This window comes from Abrus precatorius, unplaced genomic scaffold (assembly GCF_003935025.1).
Source record: "Abrus precatorius isolate BTA unplaced genomic scaffold, Abrus_2018 Scaffold4, whole genome shotgun sequence".
Classification (NCBI taxonomy): Eukaryota; Viridiplantae; Streptophyta; class Magnoliopsida; order Fabales; family Fabaceae; genus Abrus; species Abrus precatorius.
The window spans coordinates 16,988,699-17,008,327 of NW_020874384.1; the positions used below are offsets into that span (position 1 = coordinate 16,988,699).

General features: G+C 31.2%; 3 protein-coding genes across 4 annotated transcripts; 1 reads left to right on the forward strand and 2 right to left on the reverse strand.

The window, feature by feature from the left end:
- Nucleotides 1–20: 20 nt before the first annotated feature.
- On the reverse strand, nt 21–3,567 carry LOC113865047 (G-type lectin S-receptor-like serine/threonine-protein kinase SD2-5). The gene has a single exon (XM_027499392.1). The coding sequence runs from the start codon at nt 2,696–2,698 to the stop codon at nt 248–250; it is 2,451 nt and encodes an 816-aa protein (XP_027355193.1). The 5' UTR covers nt 2,699–3,567; the 3' UTR covers nt 21–247.
- A 7,569-nt stretch (nt 3,568–11,136) lies between these two features.
- On the forward strand, nt 11,137–14,973 carry LOC113865828. The gene is made up of 4 exons (XM_027500601.1): nt 11,137–11,698; nt 11,842–12,030; nt 13,121–13,576; nt 13,708–14,973. Exons 1-4 carry the CDS (start codon nt 11,297–11,299, stop codon nt 14,623–14,625), a joined length of 1,965 nt encoding a protein of 654 aa, XP_027356402.1. The 5' UTR covers nt 11,137–11,296; the 3' UTR covers nt 14,626–14,973.
- A 1,017-nt stretch (nt 14,974–15,990) lies between these two features.
- On the reverse strand, nt 15,991–18,093 carry LOC113865424. Of its 2 annotated transcripts, none has more exons than XM_027499949.1 (4): nt 17,863–18,093; nt 17,654–17,768; nt 17,391–17,505; nt 15,991–16,864 (listed from the first exon to the last, which is right to left on the reverse strand). In XM_027499949.1, the coding sequence occupies exons 1-4, from the start codon at nt 17,961–17,963 to the stop codon at nt 16,296–16,298; spliced, it is 900 nt and encodes a 299-aa protein (XP_027355750.1). In that variant the 5' UTR covers nt 17,964–18,093; the 3' UTR covers nt 15,991–16,295. The 2 variants fall into 2 exon arrangements, with proteins under 2 accessions (XP_027355750.1, XP_027355751.1); XM_027499950.1 differs by having other exon boundaries at nt 16,164–16,864; nt 17,391–17,470; nt 17,863–18,048.
- Between the last annotated feature and the right edge of the window lie 1,536 nt (nt 18,094–19,629).

Genomic DNA, 19,629 nt, shown 5'->3' on the forward strand with positions numbered 1-19,629 from the left:
AGTATCTTTTTATTCATCAATATTTGTATTGCATTAGTAAATAAAAGTGACAAGAAAATGACAAGGAAAAAAAAGTGGAGATTGATTATATGGATAGCGATTTATATTACAAAATTTGAGGAACTTGAAGAAAATTTACAAGAGCGGGATGCATGAAAGCCCCACAAAATCAATAGTAGGTAAACCTGAATAGCTCTTCATCACATCCTACAACAATACAACACCTAAAAAAAAGATATAGCCACTGTTATCTAGGCCCTGAGAGGCGAACTGCAGAGAGATAAGCATCACTGTTACAATCTGATGGACCAGAAGAAGTGCCCCCTTCACTTGTGGATTTGAATACAGTAGAGAAAAGGCGTGAACCCAAGGGAGAACTAGTTGGTGGCTTAGGAACAGTACAAAGACCCTCTAGCATTTGAACTACTTTGGTCATAGAAGGCCTCATTGACATGTCTTCTTGTATGCACCACAATGCAACTTTTATAGCACATTGAACCCTGTCATCATTCTCATCAATTTTCAACTCTGAGTCAAAAATATCTCTCAGTTTTCCTTCTTCCATCATCTTGAAAGCATATGTTGGGAAATGGGATTTCTCTGAACTTTCATTAGAGTCATAGCTTTTCCTTCCTCCAATGATCTCTAGCAACACCATTCCATAACTGTAAACATCACTTTTCTCTGATATAGCATAGTTTGTTATCCACTCCGGTGCAAGATAGCCCCTTGTGCCCCTCAGTGTGGTAAAAACATGGCTTTGTTCTCTATTCATGAGCTTAGCCAGACCAAAATCAGAAACCTTGGCCATGAAATGATCATCCAGAAGTACATTTTCTGGCTTGATGTCACAATGAACAATCTTTGAGTCACAATCTTCATGTAGATAAGCAAGTCCTTTTGCTGTTCCAAGAGCTATATTAAACCTTGTATCCCAATCCAACAAAAACTCACCCTTGTTTTTCTTGAAAATCCACTTATCCAATGAGCCATTGGCCATGTACTCATAAGCAAGAAGCCTATGAGTTCCATCAGCACAGAACCCTTTAAGCCTAACCAAATGGAGGTGATGAATGCTGCCAATGATACTAACTTCAGCCCTGAACTCTTTCTTCCCTTGTCCAATACTTTCCAACTGCTTCACTGCTAGTTGAGCCCCATCTGGTAGTACTCCTTTATAAACTGACCCAAAACCCCCTTGCCCAAGCTTCACGGAGAAGTTATTAGTAGCAGCTTCAAGATCTTTGTAGCTGTAACGAATTGGCATACCAGTTAAATTCTCCAAGAAATTGTCCTCTTCTGAATTCTCTCGAGGAGAATCAGGCGATTGTTGCTTTTTTCTGCAGTATCTAACTCCTGCAAAGACCAGACCACAAATGACAAGGAAAGTTAATATGACAATAACCACAACAACTATGGTGTGCTTATTGCTGCTTCCACTGCCTCCTGAGCCAGCACTTGCATCCCTCGAAACCTTAATGTAAGAAACATAACCAGAATCAGCACCAGATTTCTCAAAGCTTCCTATGGTATCCAAGAGGAAACAGTTCCCTGAGCTTTTCTGAAAAAACATAGCAAGGCATGAGCAGTTTCCATTGCAAGAAGTTTGGCAACCAGCCAAATCAGTTTTGGAAAAGGGTTGAAGGAATTCAAGTGCAAAGTAATAGAGTCCAGCATCAGCTTTCACTAACTCAACGGAATGTTCTGAGTCACCACAAGGAGAGACAAAACCAGGATCACAACTTGGAACAGCAGAAGGACAGCTACACCTCTGATTGCCAGTGCAAATGTTGTATGGATCACAAGGCTCTGGTGTAGCACAAGGATCTTGTGGTATTCTTATTGGTGATGCAGCATTTGACCCTCCACTGTTTAGGTTAGAGAAAGTGATGAAGCCATCACTCCCCAAAACTGCAACCCAAGTCTCATTAGTACCCGGATCTGAAGAGAAAATGAATTGCCACAACAAAGATCTGTTCTTATCATAGAACCTCCAGGAATTTTCACTTATGTTTGCGGAAGCAACCTCATCACCATCTTGATTGATAGTTTTGCGGTTGTCGTTTTGCATAGTCCAATAAGGCTGAGGAGTCTTAAAAACTGCTGTGAGAACAACATTACCAGACTTGATCTCAAGAATATGGGTCAAATTGTTTGAATTAGGATCACTGATGAGTTTCATTCCCTCTGTGAAGTCCTGAGTTGGCAACAAAGTATCTGTTGGGTGGCTGAAACTTTGCCAAATCACTGTACTATTATCGCTCCCTAGCAAAACCAAATTTCCTGTGTCTTGCAATTCCATTGAAGAAACCCCTTTGCCACTTGTATTTGTAGACCAGACCGCGTTCCCATCTTTCTGTAAAAAGGCATTGCCCTTATCATCAAACACAAAATTGTCGGAATTGGCAACAGGAAGTGCTCTATTTGCAGTCCAAACAAGGGTAGAGCTGGCCGTATGGATGATTGCCAATAGAAACTGGGTGCTGTCATTTGCAGTGGTGACAAATCCAAAGGCAAAATTACCCTCTTTTGACACGAGGAACATTCCATTTCTATCAATCCAATTCATTTGAGAACCTTTGAACCCGGGTGAGACTGTGCCATTATATTGAATCCCAGCCAAACAGACTTTAGACAAAAGACGGATGCACAACACAAGGGTACTCATAATTTTGAAGAAAGACCAATGCTTTCCCATGTTTACTACACTGCCAATATTCTACAAATTCATTAAAAATAGAGAAGAAGACCCTAAGGGTTAAAAAAGGAAAATAACCCCTCAGAAATTCAACTACACATATACCTGCACCAGAGAAGACTGCTACACAAAAAGAACCCCTCAAAAAAATAAGAAAAAAGAGAACTTTGGAGCTGAATTTTCTTTGTATATATTTTTTAAAAGTTATACTTGGGCTACATAGTTTAAGGAATACGATGACAGAGAAATAAAAAGGGAGAGAAAAAGAATATGAAAACACCCAAAAGAGGGAAGCGAAAAATGAGAAAATGAGGAACCCAGAAAGCTAGTTTATGAGTAGGAATCTGATGAATCCTGATTTGACACGTCAGAAAATAGATACGGGGAAGAGCACTGCTAGGGCCAGAAGAAAACGGAGATCGATAATGAAGAGAATTAATGCAAAGCAGGTGATAGCGTTGTGGATTTGGATGAGAAGGAAGGAGAGGACCACTTGAGGAAAAAGTCAACAAAGATTACTCAGCTAAGCACTCATAATTTGACCATGAGTCCATGACAAGCGAAAGGAGATCAAGTTGCAAAGAGATGAAAGAATGAAGTAATATAAGAAGGTAGAGAAGAGAAAGAGAAAGGGTTAGTGATACCCCTCGTGAATGAGTTTGTATTGAATTGTTTGTATCTACTAACTACCATCGTTAAAGATTGTTTCAGACTAGTAGATGTAGATCTGACTTTCGTTGTTTCTGTCTTTCGCCGGTTGTTTTGGTTTGGTTTTAGAACCGTCAAAATCTTAAAGGATGTGTCTTCCTCTTCTTAAAATAAAGTTTGTGGGTTGACCATTTGACTGATCCAAGAACTCTTCTTCTTCTTCTCTTACATACTCAAAACAACTGGTTCAATATTTTATTAACAGTTTTGTTATATTTTTAAAATATTATTTTTAATTATTATTTTAAGATTAATTTAAATATTTAAAATTAATAATTTTATCACTCATAATAATCATATCTAATTTGAATAGAATTGTTCCTTTTAAATGATATATATGGTTTCTAAAAAAAACTATTATATTAATGATATATTTTTTAAAATGTGTAACATATAAAAAATGAAATAAAATGTTTTTTTATATTTATGATATATTTTAATTAATTAATAATATAAAAAATTATACTAAAATTAAATTGTCTATCTATAAACACGTACAAAGAGATAACAATAAAAAAAAAAAAAAAATATTTAATATGTCTTGTTAACCATTAATTTATCAGCATGCTTAAGTCACTTACTATTAGTCATTAACATTTTTATTATATTGATCGTCAGCAGACATTAGAAAAATCCATATGATATTCATAGTATCCATTAGCCAATGAAAACATTCGTAATAATAAGTGCTTGTTTTTTATTACTTCTGCAAATGCAGCGAGACAACGTGCACTGTTCGCATTGGAAGCATCACCAATCTGGATGATTTTGATGTTACAAGTTGGTGTGAATTTTGAAACTTGGATTTTTTTATTATTTATATTTAAGGCATCCAAATTTACAAATTAATATATTGATAATATTAAATAACAAATTTTTAATACAAATATTATTTATTTTATTATATATTTTTTACATTTGTTAAAAAATTATTTTATTTTATTTATTTGTTATAAATATTATTAAATTTAGTTTAACTTTTAAAAATATTTATATTATTATTATTATTTGAATATATCATGTTACATATTATTTCAAAAGAATCACTATGTAATATAATTATTTTAGTAGCATATAATGCATATGTATTTTATTTTATGATAAGTATACATGTAATTTAATAATTAAAGAAAATTATAATTTTATGAATAATTATATATGTAATAAAACTATTTTAAATAATAATATTTATAAAATTAAATAATTTGAAGTAATATTTTATTTTATATACTGTCAAAAAATTAAATATTGATAATTTATATATATATATATATATATATATGTGTGTGTGTGTGTGTATGTATATATTAATAACTATAAATTTAAGAAATGTGACTTTTAAAAATAAAATCTAAGTTAAAAAAAGATAAATTTTATAAATATAAAAATAGATATTGACAAAAAAAATATTGTACAAGATAAAAAAAATTTAGACAAATATTTTAACCTCAAATTTTAAAATAAAATTAATAATTATGTAAGTAAAAAATAAAATAATTATAATAAAAAATAATTTACACACTTTTAGTTAATGTTAATCTTAAAATGTAAAATAAAATAAATTTACTAAATATTTAACTTCTCAGAAAATAGAGTGTTGTTTATGATATACAGATTAATAAAATATATCACAATATTGTTATAAAATATAAAAAATATTTAAAAATACGAGAATAAATGATGATAGGCTAAAATTAAATTTGATTATGTCTATAAAAAATATTTAAACCATTAAATTATGAACTAAACTAATAAATATTTGAATGATATTAATTAAAAAGTCATGATACTTTATTTATAAGTTTTAAATTAAATATTTGTAGTTTTATTACCAGTAAGTATTGTGAAGATGCTTGTGAAAACTGTCGGAGAATAGAAATGAGCGGATTGGTTTCGGTGTTCGGTTTATATTAATGAGAAGTTGGAGGAACGTGAAGGAGGCGTCAAAGTGTGTGTAAGAAATGCAACTTGGAATGCTGAGTGGGTCCCCTTTTTAACCATCCAAGTCAAAGGGCTCCATTTCCAAGCTTTGTATGAGATTAACATGACATAACCGTGACTCAATCACATTGCTATACTCTCTCTTTTAAAAACATTGATTCAAACTCGCTTTTGAAATTTGGGATTCAGGTCCTGCTTTTGGGTTATGTGTTACTTAGGAAAATCTTTTTGCTCTATTGTAAATTTTATAGGGCAATGTTAAATAATTAATTCGTTTTGGTATTCACCACATCAAAAATATTTAAAATTTTAAATGAATTAATTATACATTAAAAATCAATTTAAACATACATATTTTGATTTATGCTTACTTTAATTGAAATTTAAGAACATCATTATACAATATGCTATATGCTATAGAATTGTTAATTCATGAAGCTATTAGAAATATCTTGCCACTTTAATGCTTGCTACGCCTTTTTCACATGGATAGCAACTTCACTTTTCACCTTTTGTCTTCGTTGTGTGTTCAACGTACGTGGAGAGACGAAGCTGAGGGGAAGACGAAGACAGTGGAAGAAGACAATTTTGGGTTTGTTTATTTTGATGTAATTCATGTGTTCTTATGCACTGAACCCACAACGAGAAGCCCACCATTAATTCCATGTGAGTTGCCAGCGAGGTGGCAGCTTTTCATGCATGTTTCAACTTATTCATATGCTATATTCCCAACTAATCGATCACAGGCATTTGAAACTAATGGTTAGTGATACCTCGATCATAACCTTAATAACATCAAAAGTTTTCACAATTTGTCATCCCAATAAATCTTCGTAAAATTAAGTGTTTTTAGCTAGAAACGCATTTGTATCCTTAGAGTTAAGTTGAATAACCGTAAATATGTTTTAATTTATTGTTCTAAGTCAAAATTAAACTTAAGTTTATTTCTAAATTTATGTTTAAATCAACGAGACGGATTATAAATTTAGGATTAAATTAAAAATTATGAAATTTTCAACATTATTTATTTATTTTTAAAGATAAACTAAGTCATTTTAAAATTATTTTAAAATAAAACTAATTTTATATACTCACTCAAACATATACTGTTTTTATTTTAATTTTAAAAATACAATTTTATTTGTATTTTATTTTTTTCATTGTGTAACAAAGAAATATAAATAAAACAAAATTTATAAAATAAATAAATAAATACAGGGAATGAGCACAAAGCGACAAAAGGGGGTTGTAGATAGTTGTAACAAACTCCGTCCCATTTGCTGAATTGCCAGCGAAATGCATTAATAATTGCTCGTCTCTTACAAAACCACTCGCGGAAATGGAAATTTGCACGTTCTGCTAAGTTAACCAATTAACTAATCAATTTAGGATTTGGAAACTAAAAAGAAAAAGAAAAAGAAAAAGAAACGTGCCCAGTCGTTTGATATATACCGATTTATTCCCTTCCTTGTAAAGTTTAAGGGTGAATTCAATATTTATTCAATAATATGTTTATAAATTTTGTTATAAAATTTATTAAGACAAGTTAAAAATTTATTTCTTTTAATAAGCTGTATAAATTATTCTAAAAATTTTATTAGCAAAATCATAAATTATTTCATAATATTAAATGCATTCGTAGAAACGTGTCATAAGAAATATATTATAACTTTTTACAAAAAGTATTATTTATTAATTTTTATTGTATGCTTTTTAAAAACATATTTAAAAATTGAAACTTAATTTAGCAAATGTAATTTAAATTAAATAAAAATTAAGCGCAGATATATCAATATAGTCAAGAAAGAGACAAATTATAAAATAATATTGTCAATTCTAAAATATAAGATTGAGTTTTAGTATAAAAGTAATAAAAATTTAATTTGAAAAAAAAAGAAAGTTCTGAAGTCATTATTCATCGAACCAGTAGTCACATGAAATTTAACTGCAATATTAAGTATTTCACATTAACTTGAAAGATTAATTTTCTAATATGTTATAATACTCTGTTATGTGTTTATAATTGTTTTTATTTTTTATATTGGTGTTTCTAGGATTAATAATATAATTATAACAAATAAATAAATAAAATATGGTTAGATAAAAGTGGCGTACATGTCTGTATTCCAATAGTGATATAATTTATTATACGAAAAGTCATGGTTGGAAAAACAAGTGTTTTAATTAACAATTAAAAATGGCCAAATGATACAACACCAGGCCATCCGACAAAATTATGTTAGTGTGTGTGAATTAATGTAAATTTATAATTGTACTGATTAGGTGTTGAAAATACAGATTGTTAGGGTTCTTCTTTCGGGCAACAGTTTTTCAACTCCAAACACCAAAGTCACTAATCACCTTTTTACTTTAAAGAATGTGTTAGGTTTAGGATTGCCAGCTCCACAGATCAAACAATATCTTGTTAGATTTGAATTTTCTTACCTTTCCTCTAATGTTATCAAAGAAAAAATCTATTGTTCAATTATGAATAAAATAGAATCGAATGCAACAAAATATTTTATAATGTATCGGAAATGAACTGTGTTGTTTTGTTTTTCCTATTTCGTATTCCCAGACATAAAATATTCAAACAAAATAATCTTTAACATATCGTGTAACATAATTTTACCTATATAATAGTTATATTCACTAGGTGTAATCAAAGGTTATATTAAGCAACTAACTCTGTTATTTAACTTGCAGTTCTCAAATCTAATGGTTGAAATTATGTGTGATTCGCAGATTTCTGTCTCTTTTTATGCCCAAAGGGCAGGTGCGTATAACCATACATATTATAAACATTGTCTTAACGACACAAAAATGCATCGTTAGCTGTTCGAGTTTCCAAGTACCAAAACTTCTGCCCCGTTCATGTCCAATTGAATGCTATTCCCTACTGTTATTGCGGTAAAGGGGTTTAAGCTGAATACAATATTATTTGCCGCGAATATAATATTCGAGTAATGTATTGAGATTTGTTATGGTGTTACCTGTGAGTATATAATTAGCAATTAATATCACCCTTATGATGTTTATTTAGTGGGAGTTCAACAAATCAAGTGCTTTTTTTTAAAATAGAACGTAAGTTGTTTTGCAAACGTTGTTGTCGTGTCGGCCTGATATCAACTGGCTATCGATTATCGTCCGTCGATTGCTGAACCACATGGATCTATTTTGCAGACCAAAGCCCAATCTAAACTCAGCCGAATTGCGTTACGGTACACCTGGTTCCCTTTTGACAATAAAGTACCAAAAAATGTTTTGTTTTGTTTTTTTGGCTTTTATATTAATTTTATATGAAAATTTAGGCTGTTAATTTTACTTATTTTTATTTAATTTTCACAGTTTTATTAGTTGCCTAAATATTTTTATTAATTTTTACTCTTAAAATTGAGTTTAAATAAACAATAATAATAATTTGTTGAAAAATATTACACTTTTATATATCTAATGTAATCAATATTTTATTTTTCATAAATTTTATTATTATTATTATTATTATTTAAATAGGAAGTATAGTGAATAATCTTACTCAGCGGTGAAATCTTTATATTTTTTATTAGTTATTGGATAAATTTTTTAGATAAATTATAAAGATTAAACGCTTTTCAAAACAAAAAATTAGCTTAACTTAAAATATTGAAAAAAATTCTCTAAGACTGAAAAATAGGCCAAAGAAGAAAATATAATGATTTTTTTAGTAGTAAAAATTAATACAAAAATTATGAATTAATACGGACATTCTATTTTAAATAATCTTATTCCATCAAAGTGATATTCCTTATTACAGGAGATTTTTTAAGTGGCGGTACTTTTTTTAAATTATGAATTGTATTTTTAAAATATAAAAATAAATAATAAATAATGTAATTGTCATTATAACTTTCTATTTTCCCTCCCATGCTTGGTCTTATGTTTACAGTACTAGGAACAAGGTTTTATAATTAATATAAAACAAAAAGTACATATGGTTTAAATTTTTATTAATATATCATATTAATAATTGTTTAGAAAATATTAATTAAATAATTAATAACAAAATTTTAATTATACAATAAAAATTATTGTGTTAAAACATAGTAAAATGTGCAATGTTTTTCATATATTTTTCTCTTAAAAATTTGAATCATTATTTTAAAATCACTCATTAGCATTCTAAATTTTGAATTAAAGAAGGAAAGTAAAACGTTGTCGGAGGCCATTTATTGATTTTGTTGAAAGATGAGGAGTGAAGCGTTGGTAAGGGACATACAGATGATTTTGTGTCAGAAATGTTGAAGTGTTTGGACGGTCACCAACGGAGAATGTGCTTGGCAAAATCATCCGATAAGCTGCTGTCACATCAACGACTAAGTATGAATTTCACACAACCAAGAGATAGCACTCAACACCTCTGCATCACAATGTAGAACAGCGTCCTAGTAGATGACTAAAAACAGCCCAAACAATGTTGTTTAAATTTTAGTTGTTTTGTTTTGTTTTTTCATTGATCATGCCACTAAAAGCCCAAGTGAGGCAGTTGGATGGGGAGTTGTTGATGCCCATAACGGTCAAAATGGCACCTGGATAGGGATTTAAGATTATTATGGAAGCATCTTGATATCATTTAAACTATGCTGTAGCAGTGAGTTGCGTGTAATAGGGATGATAAATGAATATTTGTTAATGGTTAAAGATAAAAATAATTATAGCAAGTTATAAGTTTTAAAATTATTTTAAATGATATCTAAAAGATGGTGTAAATTAATAAAAGATTTTGTTAACTGAGTTTAAATATTTATAAATAAAATTTTACTATTATTAACTGTTTATTTTTTTATTTTAAAGACTGATATTAATAAAATTTATTAATAAAATAAGACTGTTCATTAAATATTTTATTTTAATTGAATAAATTTATAAGTTAATCAAACAAGCTATAAAAAACTTCAAATGACTATCAAATATACGCTGAATGAATCGATAACCTACCTTATAAATATAAATTCTATAAAAGGGTATACTTTTATATGGTCTCTAATATATTTTTATTTATAGATAAAAATAATTTTTAAACAATTACAATTTAAGTTTGTAGTTAATTTTAAACTCTTGTATTTTTTTTAAAAGATAACATGTTTTATTAAAAAATTAAATAAACAGTATAATATTAATGAAAAAATTCAAAATATATTATTAAAAGTAGCATTAAACGGTTTTTAAAATTATTGAGATTGAAAAATTATAAAAAATTATAAAATTGAATATTATTTTAAGAAACATTTAAAAAAACCAGAAAGTTGTCGAGATACTTCTTGATACTAAAGTGACTTGTTAATGCTTCTGAAAAACTATCAACGTATAATATGCTCTTTTGAACTTATGTACGGTTCTTTAGAATATAAATAAATGCCAAGAGTTTTATTAAATTCTTATAAATATTTGAATTTCCTTCAAAATTTGATATTCTCATAATTGTTTTTTTTTTTAAATGACAATGTGATTTAAAAATCGTTTTAATCGATGAAATATACAGTTGCACTTAAAATTACTATAAAATTGAACACATGTAGACAAGACAAGAAACTCATAAAAATTTAACAAGGTAATTAATTGGAAAAATAACATGAGCAACCGTGTCTTGATAAATCGTGTAGACCGTAGCGATCCCCTTACACGGTCACGCGGAAATATGGAAAGTGGAAACTGAGAAGTGGGACTCATTCTATTTGACTCAAGTGCGCATGGTGTTGCACCCTTCACATATTTTTTTAATATTTTTAAAAACATAACATATACACATATATACTAAATAAAATCCAAATGTAACTATCACTGACCAAATTAAGTTTCATTGGGTCGTTTGTCTATTCCTAATTACTGTTTGTTCAATCCTCTAAAATTAATCCATGGCTTCTTCATCAGACCAAACACAACATTGAACTAACAACAACAAGAACGAAGAAGATGACGAAGATCAAGTGTTGGGCAACAAGGTTGTCGGGGCAGAGCAACAACAAACACGCAGTGAAGGTGACCCAATTGAAGCTTGAATTAGGATTGTTTGGAGTCAGGGTGGGTGCTGCAAACGACAACGTGGCTATTGAAATAACAGGAATTGCTACAAAGAAAGATAAAGGGAAGAATTTTTCTTCTTCTACGAGTTCAAAGCCAAAAACGACACCTCTTCCACTCGTTCCCTTTCATCGCACCCCAAAACGACGATGCGCTCACACCACTTCTGTTCGTAGATTCCTCAGTTCCAAAGCACCCTCTCTCGTATGGGAAGCTCGCGACCTCTGCGGGTTTCATCTAGTCCTCAAAGATGGGCCCTTTGATGCTTGCGACATGGCATTTCATGTCTTATATGTAAGAATAAGAACTTAATGTTATGTTTCTAACTCTTTTTTCTTTTAAATTTTTAAATTTTTCTTGTGCTTATTTATTTATTTGTATTATGTTAATGTAAGTATGTTTATTTATGAATAAATTTGTTTAAAAATGAAATGCAGTCACAGGGATGTGTAGGAGAATCTAAAGCTAAAATGACGGTGGTCGGAAAAGTGGAAACGAGCGTGGCCGTGGAGGAGTTGCTGGTGAGGGAAGAATTGAAGACACGGTCCAATTCTCATCATCACTTTCAAAGGAGGCTTCCAATCAAATTGAGGGTCAATGGTTTGATAATCGAAGCTACCCTTTTGGTATGTTCCAACTTCATTTTCCTCGGTTTTTTACTAATTAATTATGTATGTTTTGATTGGCCCTGTTGGTCAAACCCGTTTCACAAGCGCGCACACAGCAAAAATGGAAAGAAATAACACGTAATAAAACTTGGCCATTTCATTGAAATTTGAAAATTTCTGTGTGTATAATATGGATACAAACTCATAAAAACAAATTAGTGATGTCCTATTTTGTTGGTGTGAACTCATGACTCACGTCTTTCCGTCCATCGTTTCTGTTCCAATTCATTTTCCAAATAACGTTATTTGACCGTGATTGTAAAAAAACTTGTCTTTCCTTTTTGTCCTTTTTAATAATTTTGGGAAACAAGTGTGTGTATGTCAGGAATACAATATCCATTTAATACTCTTTTTAAAATACTACATATTTTATGATTGAGAGAATTCTCTTCACTAAATATCCCGTACATATCTATTCTGTATAAATGAGATTAATATATGAATTCATCTAATAAGAAATAAAACGTTAGAAAACAAGTGTGAAATGTTTGTTAATAACAGTTTTTATTATTGTATATTTTATTTTGAAATAAAGAAATCTAAATATTAAATAATAAAAAGTACTGCATTAGTGGGTATATAAGTAAGATTTTTTTAATTGGGATTTAGGACTCTGTTTAGGGCTAACTTATTATTTTTAAAAGTTAACTTAAATAAGGAAGAGTATTCAAGCCTATTTTTACTAATTTTAAGTGATGTGAAATATCTTAACACTAAAATATGCTTTTTGGGTGCAAATTAAAGTTCTTAGCACGGTTACATTTTCTCAAAATTGAGGAAGAATTGCAGTATTTATATAATTTTTTAACTCCCTTATTATATAAAATATTTATGTTATAATTTTAATCTTATTTTATTGAAAAAAGTTGTGCAATTGCTTAAGAAAAACGCAATTTCTCAATGGGTAATGTTTTTTAGAGATATTATATTCATCCTATATGATTATATAGTAATTGGTTTCTATTTTTTCTCTTGTTGGTTCTCTTATATATAATAGATTGCTAAAATATATTGACTGCATGAAAATAATTTCTTCACTTTTTAACAGGTCTCTATGAGGTTATTGAAGCTGAGGGATTCCAATGATGATTCAGCGACGACCGGACCTTTCGAAAACTGGGTCGAGCCAGAGAAGAAACATGGGATTATAGGGAAAGTGAAGTGCTTGACAAGCTTAGGGAAGAAAAATAATGGTAAGTTTGATGAAGCAGAACAAACAAGCCCTTATGAGTCGGATGGCTCTCCCGTGTTTGACTCAGATGACTCGTCGAATGAGTCCACCACAAGCAGTGGCAGTAGCAAGAGCAGTGGAATTCACAACGCAGGGTCAAGACTCACTATTGGGTCTGAGAGGTTTACAAGCTCAGAGACAAAGTCTTGTTTGGATACAGTGCAGAGGAGTTGGTCCCAGTTGTCACACAATAGAAGCTTCAAAGAGTGGAAGAACCCTAAGACAAGCACAAACAGACTAGAAACTCAAACCACCTATCATGGTTATTCACTGGTATGTTACCTTTTTTTCACCCCTTAATTACTCAAAGCTCAAGGGTGCGAGTTGATTATCATTGCAGTATGCAAAACAAATAAAGGTCACATTTTTTAAGGCTAACAAATGGACTTGTTAACTCAATGCAGAAATCGAATGAACTTTCTCCACAATTGTACCATAAAGACAGTGCTAGTAGTTGGGAAATGAAGGGAATTTTAAGTAGAGATGGGCAAGCAAAGCTCAAAACCAATGTGTTTTTCGCTTCCTTTGACCAAATGAGTGAACAAGCCTCTGGTGAGAGTGCTTGCACGGTCTTAGTTGCACTCATAGCTCACTGGCTCCACTCCAACCAGGGTATGCCAACAAGAGCACAATTTGATTGTCTCATCAGACAAGGTTCGTCTCAATGGAGAAGGTTGTGCAACAATGATTACTACTCAAAGCTCTTCCCAGATAAACATTTTGATTTGGAGACCATCATAGAAGTCAATTTGAGACCTCTAGTTGTTTTGCCTCAGAAATCATACACAGGGTTTTTCTCACCTGAGAAGTTCCATTGCTTGAAAGGAGCCATGTCTTTTGATGAAATTTGGGATGAGATAAAGAGCAAGGTGGTTGATCAAGAGCCAAGAATTTACATAGTGAGTTGGAATGATCATTTCTTTGTTTTGAAGGTAGAAGCAAACGCTTATTATATCATTGACTCTTTGGGTGAGCGACTTTTTGAAGGGTGCCAACAAGCATTCATATTGAAGTTTGATGATTCGAGTGTGATATATGGGAAAATGGACAAATCAAAAGAGGTCCCTTTAAAGGGAATTAATGATGCAAAAAATGAGGAAAGTCGGGAGATAATTTGCCGTGGTAAAGAGTGCTGTAAAGAGTTCATCAAACGCTTTCTGGCAGCAATACCACTTTGGCAACTAGAGAAGGAGGAGAGGAAATGGAATGGTTCAAGTTCCTATCTTCACCGGCAATTGCAAATTGATTTCCATTATAGCTCTTCAACATCCTCAGCTGCTTCTTTGTGGTCTTTCTTAACAAGTGGACCTTTAGAAGCCTAACTGTGTAGCCTGACACATTCATGGGATTTATAACCATGAACATGTACTAAATCTTTGAAGACCTTGTAGCTTTAGAATTAATGCTTTTAAACCTTGGGCGTGTCATGTTATGTCTCGTGTTGCAAACTTAGGTAGACATCATGGACCAGATAAAACCATGTTATGACCATAATTCAAGGAGACTGTTGCCGGCAGCTAAACTAATGCATAAATCATAAATGTTCTCAGAAGTAGAGAAGAGTCTGGCCAATGAGCAGTGATTTTCATCCCCAAACTTTTCAAAACCCTTTAAATTTGTCCTAACTTCTATCACTGCTTGAAATAATAAATTTGCATACGTAACATTTTATATATGCTGATAATGTTTGATGGAAGCTGGAGACAAATATGACAAATTTTGAAAACATTTAAAATCGAAGTCAGATAATGCAGTTGTGGCATTAACAGCATGCTTGATTATGTGTTAAATCCAGTCAAATGTGGATATATTTTACCATTACAAGTTATATTTTTTACACTGAAACCTACTTTAACCTAATTTTATTAAGTTTCTAAATATGTACTAGAATTATACCTAATTTAAAGCCTCGGGACGGAAATATTTTCAGTCCTTCGAAATTACTTTTTTTTTCCTTAAAATAATAATACCCATACATGTATATTTAGTTTTTCTTGATTTAATTTTTTAAAATTTAAAATAACAAGTAGTAAATGAAAAAAATAGTTGCAAGGTAATATACTCGATAAAAAGATGCAATCGAATTTATATTATAAATTTTAAATTCTATATTGATGTAGTAACAAACTACATTTTTTCGTATTGTTGAATATCGCCTTTTTCGCTAGGTCAACTAACTGTAACCATGCTTATAACTATATTGTGAATGCAATGTATTAATTAATGTCATTACTCTATTTTTACTTTTATTATTTTGACGAAATAATGTCATGACTCGTTATGGTGTGAGCAAAGTGAAATTTGAAGAGATTTTGTGATGCGGGAATTTAGTACTATCATATTTTAATAGCTAAATAAATAACTTATGAATCATCAACACTACGAACCATTTGATCGGAGTTAGATAAAATATTTTAAAATATCAACGTCAGCATCATCAAATTAAAGAGTACCTACAGAAAGTCCAAAATTTCCTAGCGAGGTCGCCATCTGGTTTACTTTTCAACCATAAATAACAACTTGCCTTAAAAGTCACAAAATAGCAATTTTCTTAACCGGCACCGTACAATGCAACTGTTACTACATTGTATTCATGAAACAGGTAAAACGTGCACATTGATATTGCCAAAGATAACTTATGTTGGATAACACATTTTACTGCTGTAGAGAAAGACTCGCTATTTAATCCACCGTTATAATTCAGATTGAATTTGTTATTTACATAACCCATAAAACACAGCTGAGATGAACATCTAAATACATAAATGCTTAGCCATTTGAAGAAGCATAGCAAAGTACAAGTTTAAAAACCTAAATTTCTCTAGTTTACTACATAACAATAAACAAATATCAAAACTTAAGTACAATTTTTAATAATATTAAATATAAATATTTCATTAAACTAAAGTTCTAATTTTAATTATTAAACAACATTATCGGAATCCAAAATAACAACACATAAATTTTGTCTTTAAACAAACTCTCTCATCTTCTAAAACCTGTGTGCTGTTATTGTACTTTTGGTTGCACTCCCACAAAATTTTCCTCGAAGCTTCAACTTTTCATCCTTCTGGGAGGTTCCAACAATTAACTTGCTTCTCACGTCAGCCTCCTGAAACTGATCATTTCCAAAACTAGGGGCATCTACAGTAAAGGGACCTAACCTCAATGATAGATCACATTTGTTTGTGAATGGATTCTCAAAATCTCCATTAACAATGAATGATTGGGATCCCTCACTTGAGGGATTTAACATAAGGGCAGGTCCACAAGTGTGAGAAACATGTGAGACTTCAAGATCATGTTGGGACATTTCAAGTTGGATGTTGTTCCCATAGTATAGGGGATAAGCTGAAAATTCCAAGCACTGCTTTTTACTAGCCGAAGGTACATTTTCAGACACATGTTGCGACTTTGTTGTATGGTCCGTTATATTCGCCATATGCACCATGGCATGAGAAACATTGGGAACCTCTTCAGTTCTGCGACTCAAATAACACCTTTGGTTGTTGCGTTGACTCCTTGAAGGTTTTGTTAGGGAGCAACCCAAACTCAAAGCAGCTGAATCATAACAAACAAAGAACAAAAATCACTCACAACATATGTGCCGAACTATCTCCACCAATTAGTGCATATTTGGAAATTGAAAAAAAAAATGTTTCCATAAATAATACTTTTCTCTTTTCACAAGTCCTCATGGAAAATTAACAAAAACATTCAACCATTTCTCTAACACAAACTTTTTTCTTTTTCGTTTTCCCAAGTTTGCTTTTCTTTGAAACAATTTTTTACACCCTTAATTTTTTAACCTTTGAAGAATTATTTTTAAAATACGTGTATATAAAAAAGTAATAAAATACATCTATTTATTTACAGTGTCAAGTGTGAAATAGTTTTTTCAAATAGAGGATAGAAATGTTATGGAAATGAAAAAAAAAAAAAGCAGCTACCTTTGTTATTTTATCCATGTTTTTTTCCCCATTTATAAAGTTGCTACTACTTGGTTACAGAAAGAAACTAAACAAACAACAAGAGAAGACCTAAACAAAAATGGGTTACTTAATTCGAGGGTTGAGTTATTATTTACCTTCGATGCAAGGGCGCAAATACTCTCCAGTTTCTGTATGCTCATCACGTCGAATTATTGTATCAATGGCATCATTTGTTCTGTCCAAAAGTGTCGTAAGGTCCATGTATTCCGCCTACCCAATAATAATTATGTAAAAATTATTTTATTTTTCATCAGAAGAATGTTTTTTTTCCTCTTATAATACAATATTTCGTAATAATGGAGAAATAATTGAGTATATAAGGAGCAGTGCAGAACAGGGGAAAGGGAAATAGTTATACCTCAGAATTGGCTTTAGAGTACATAATTTCTTCGGCTCTGAGAACAACAACGGGAAGTTTCTCTTGGTATTCTTTATTCTTCTTAGTGGAAGCGCCATGTATGTCGTTGACGACCCTATTCAACGATTAAGAAGAAAAGATGAAGTGGGAAAAGGAAGAAGGGTATGTGTGAAGTGTGATGGTGATTGGTGGAGAGGAAAAGGGTGGACCTGAAAATTTCTTGAATGAGAGTTCCTCTGATGGGTTGATGTCTTTCGCTGTGCCAAGCTCTTCTCACGCAATCGTAGGGCCTTGGGCCTGGCCTTGGCATCCTCAGCACTTGTGGGAGAGAAACAGAGTGCTCTGTTTCATGAAGAGACTCTAAAATGTGGGTAAGAACTGAGGAAAAGGAGGGTTTACTCGTACTCTATCTACCTTTTGCTTTTAGTTAATTACTTCTCGATTTCCATAAATGCTCAACACACACCATCACCACTGTATGGGGTACCCCTCACCTCTAATTTTCATATTTTTTACACTCACCTACTACTTTTTAATCATGAAATTATAAAAGTGAGTAATTTAAAAAATAATTAAAAAGTATAATAAGCATTACATTAATAATTCTTTCAAATAAAAATTACTTTCAATTCTTTATCTAGTATTTAAAATTTTTCCTTAATAAATAATTAATATATAACTATACTTTGAACTCTTGTGAAAATAAAAACAAAAGAAGATTATTTCATAGCAATAATTGATGTAATTAATAAAATTTGAAAGGTGTATATTAAAATGAAAAAATAAGAAAATGGTTTTGTTGTGGAGCCCACTGATCCAGATGGCTGCATCCCCCAGCCCCAAGAGTGGTTTTCTGTTTTTGGTGTATTGGGCTTTTGTCTTCCTTTACCTCTAAAGTCACAGTCACACCCATTCATTCATTCGCTGTGGGTTTGACCTTTCACCATATCATCACTGTCGGTGACTCCTAGGCATCCCCAACCTCTCCTCAAATTCAAACAAGTGTAAACCACAACCCCTATTTAAATCAATACAATTTTGTTATCTATAAATATTAAAAATGCATATTTTTAGCCTTAGAAAGATTAATAAAACATAAATATTATGAATTAATTTTTCATATACTATTGTTTTCTTAATCAATAATCGTAAAATATTTATTTTAACATTCTCCATATTCTTCATAGAATATAAGCAAGAGAATACTGTTCGCTTAATTGATTTCACCTAACTTAACTTACACTAATCAAAATCAAATTAAATTACTAAGAAAGGGATTTTTTAAAAATATATATTGAGTAATTAATTATGTTTGTTTGGTTCTTTTCTGTGCATCTCCTGCTATTTTTATTTTCTCCTCTTTACCTTCAAATCCGAAATTGTATGCAACAGGAAAGCATTCATGATCTTTCAAGAGTCCTTTTGATATTACAAGACGACTTTTATTAACATCAGTTATTAAATCTAACAAACATTATTTTATTATAAATTAATATTTATTATATTTTAAAATAAATAATAATAAATTTAGTAGTGAGATTAACTTTTTACTTATAAGATGAGGATGAGACTAGTACGGTAACCACGTGTCCAATTGGCATGCGACAGGCAATCGGTGTCTAAACTCCAAGAATAAAAAACGGTTGACGCAAGAACCAACGTTGACTCCATCAGACGGCTGATATACACCAATCATTCAGACAAACCAAGGCGTTGGAACTGATTCAGACGTTGCGGAGGGAGAGGCCCAGGGACGGTAACGATAACGGTAACGGCGAGGATAACGACTCCCGAGGTGGCAGACGGCGTTATCTTCAGGGAGTAGTTGGGGCTTACAGAATAACGGCAATGTTTGAGGTGGCGTGACCCAGTGAATTAAACCTAGGAATTTCCCAAAATGGGTAATGTATGTGCCAGCAAATAAAATAAAAAAAATCCATGGCAAAACCAAACCAAATGTACATATGCTGATATTT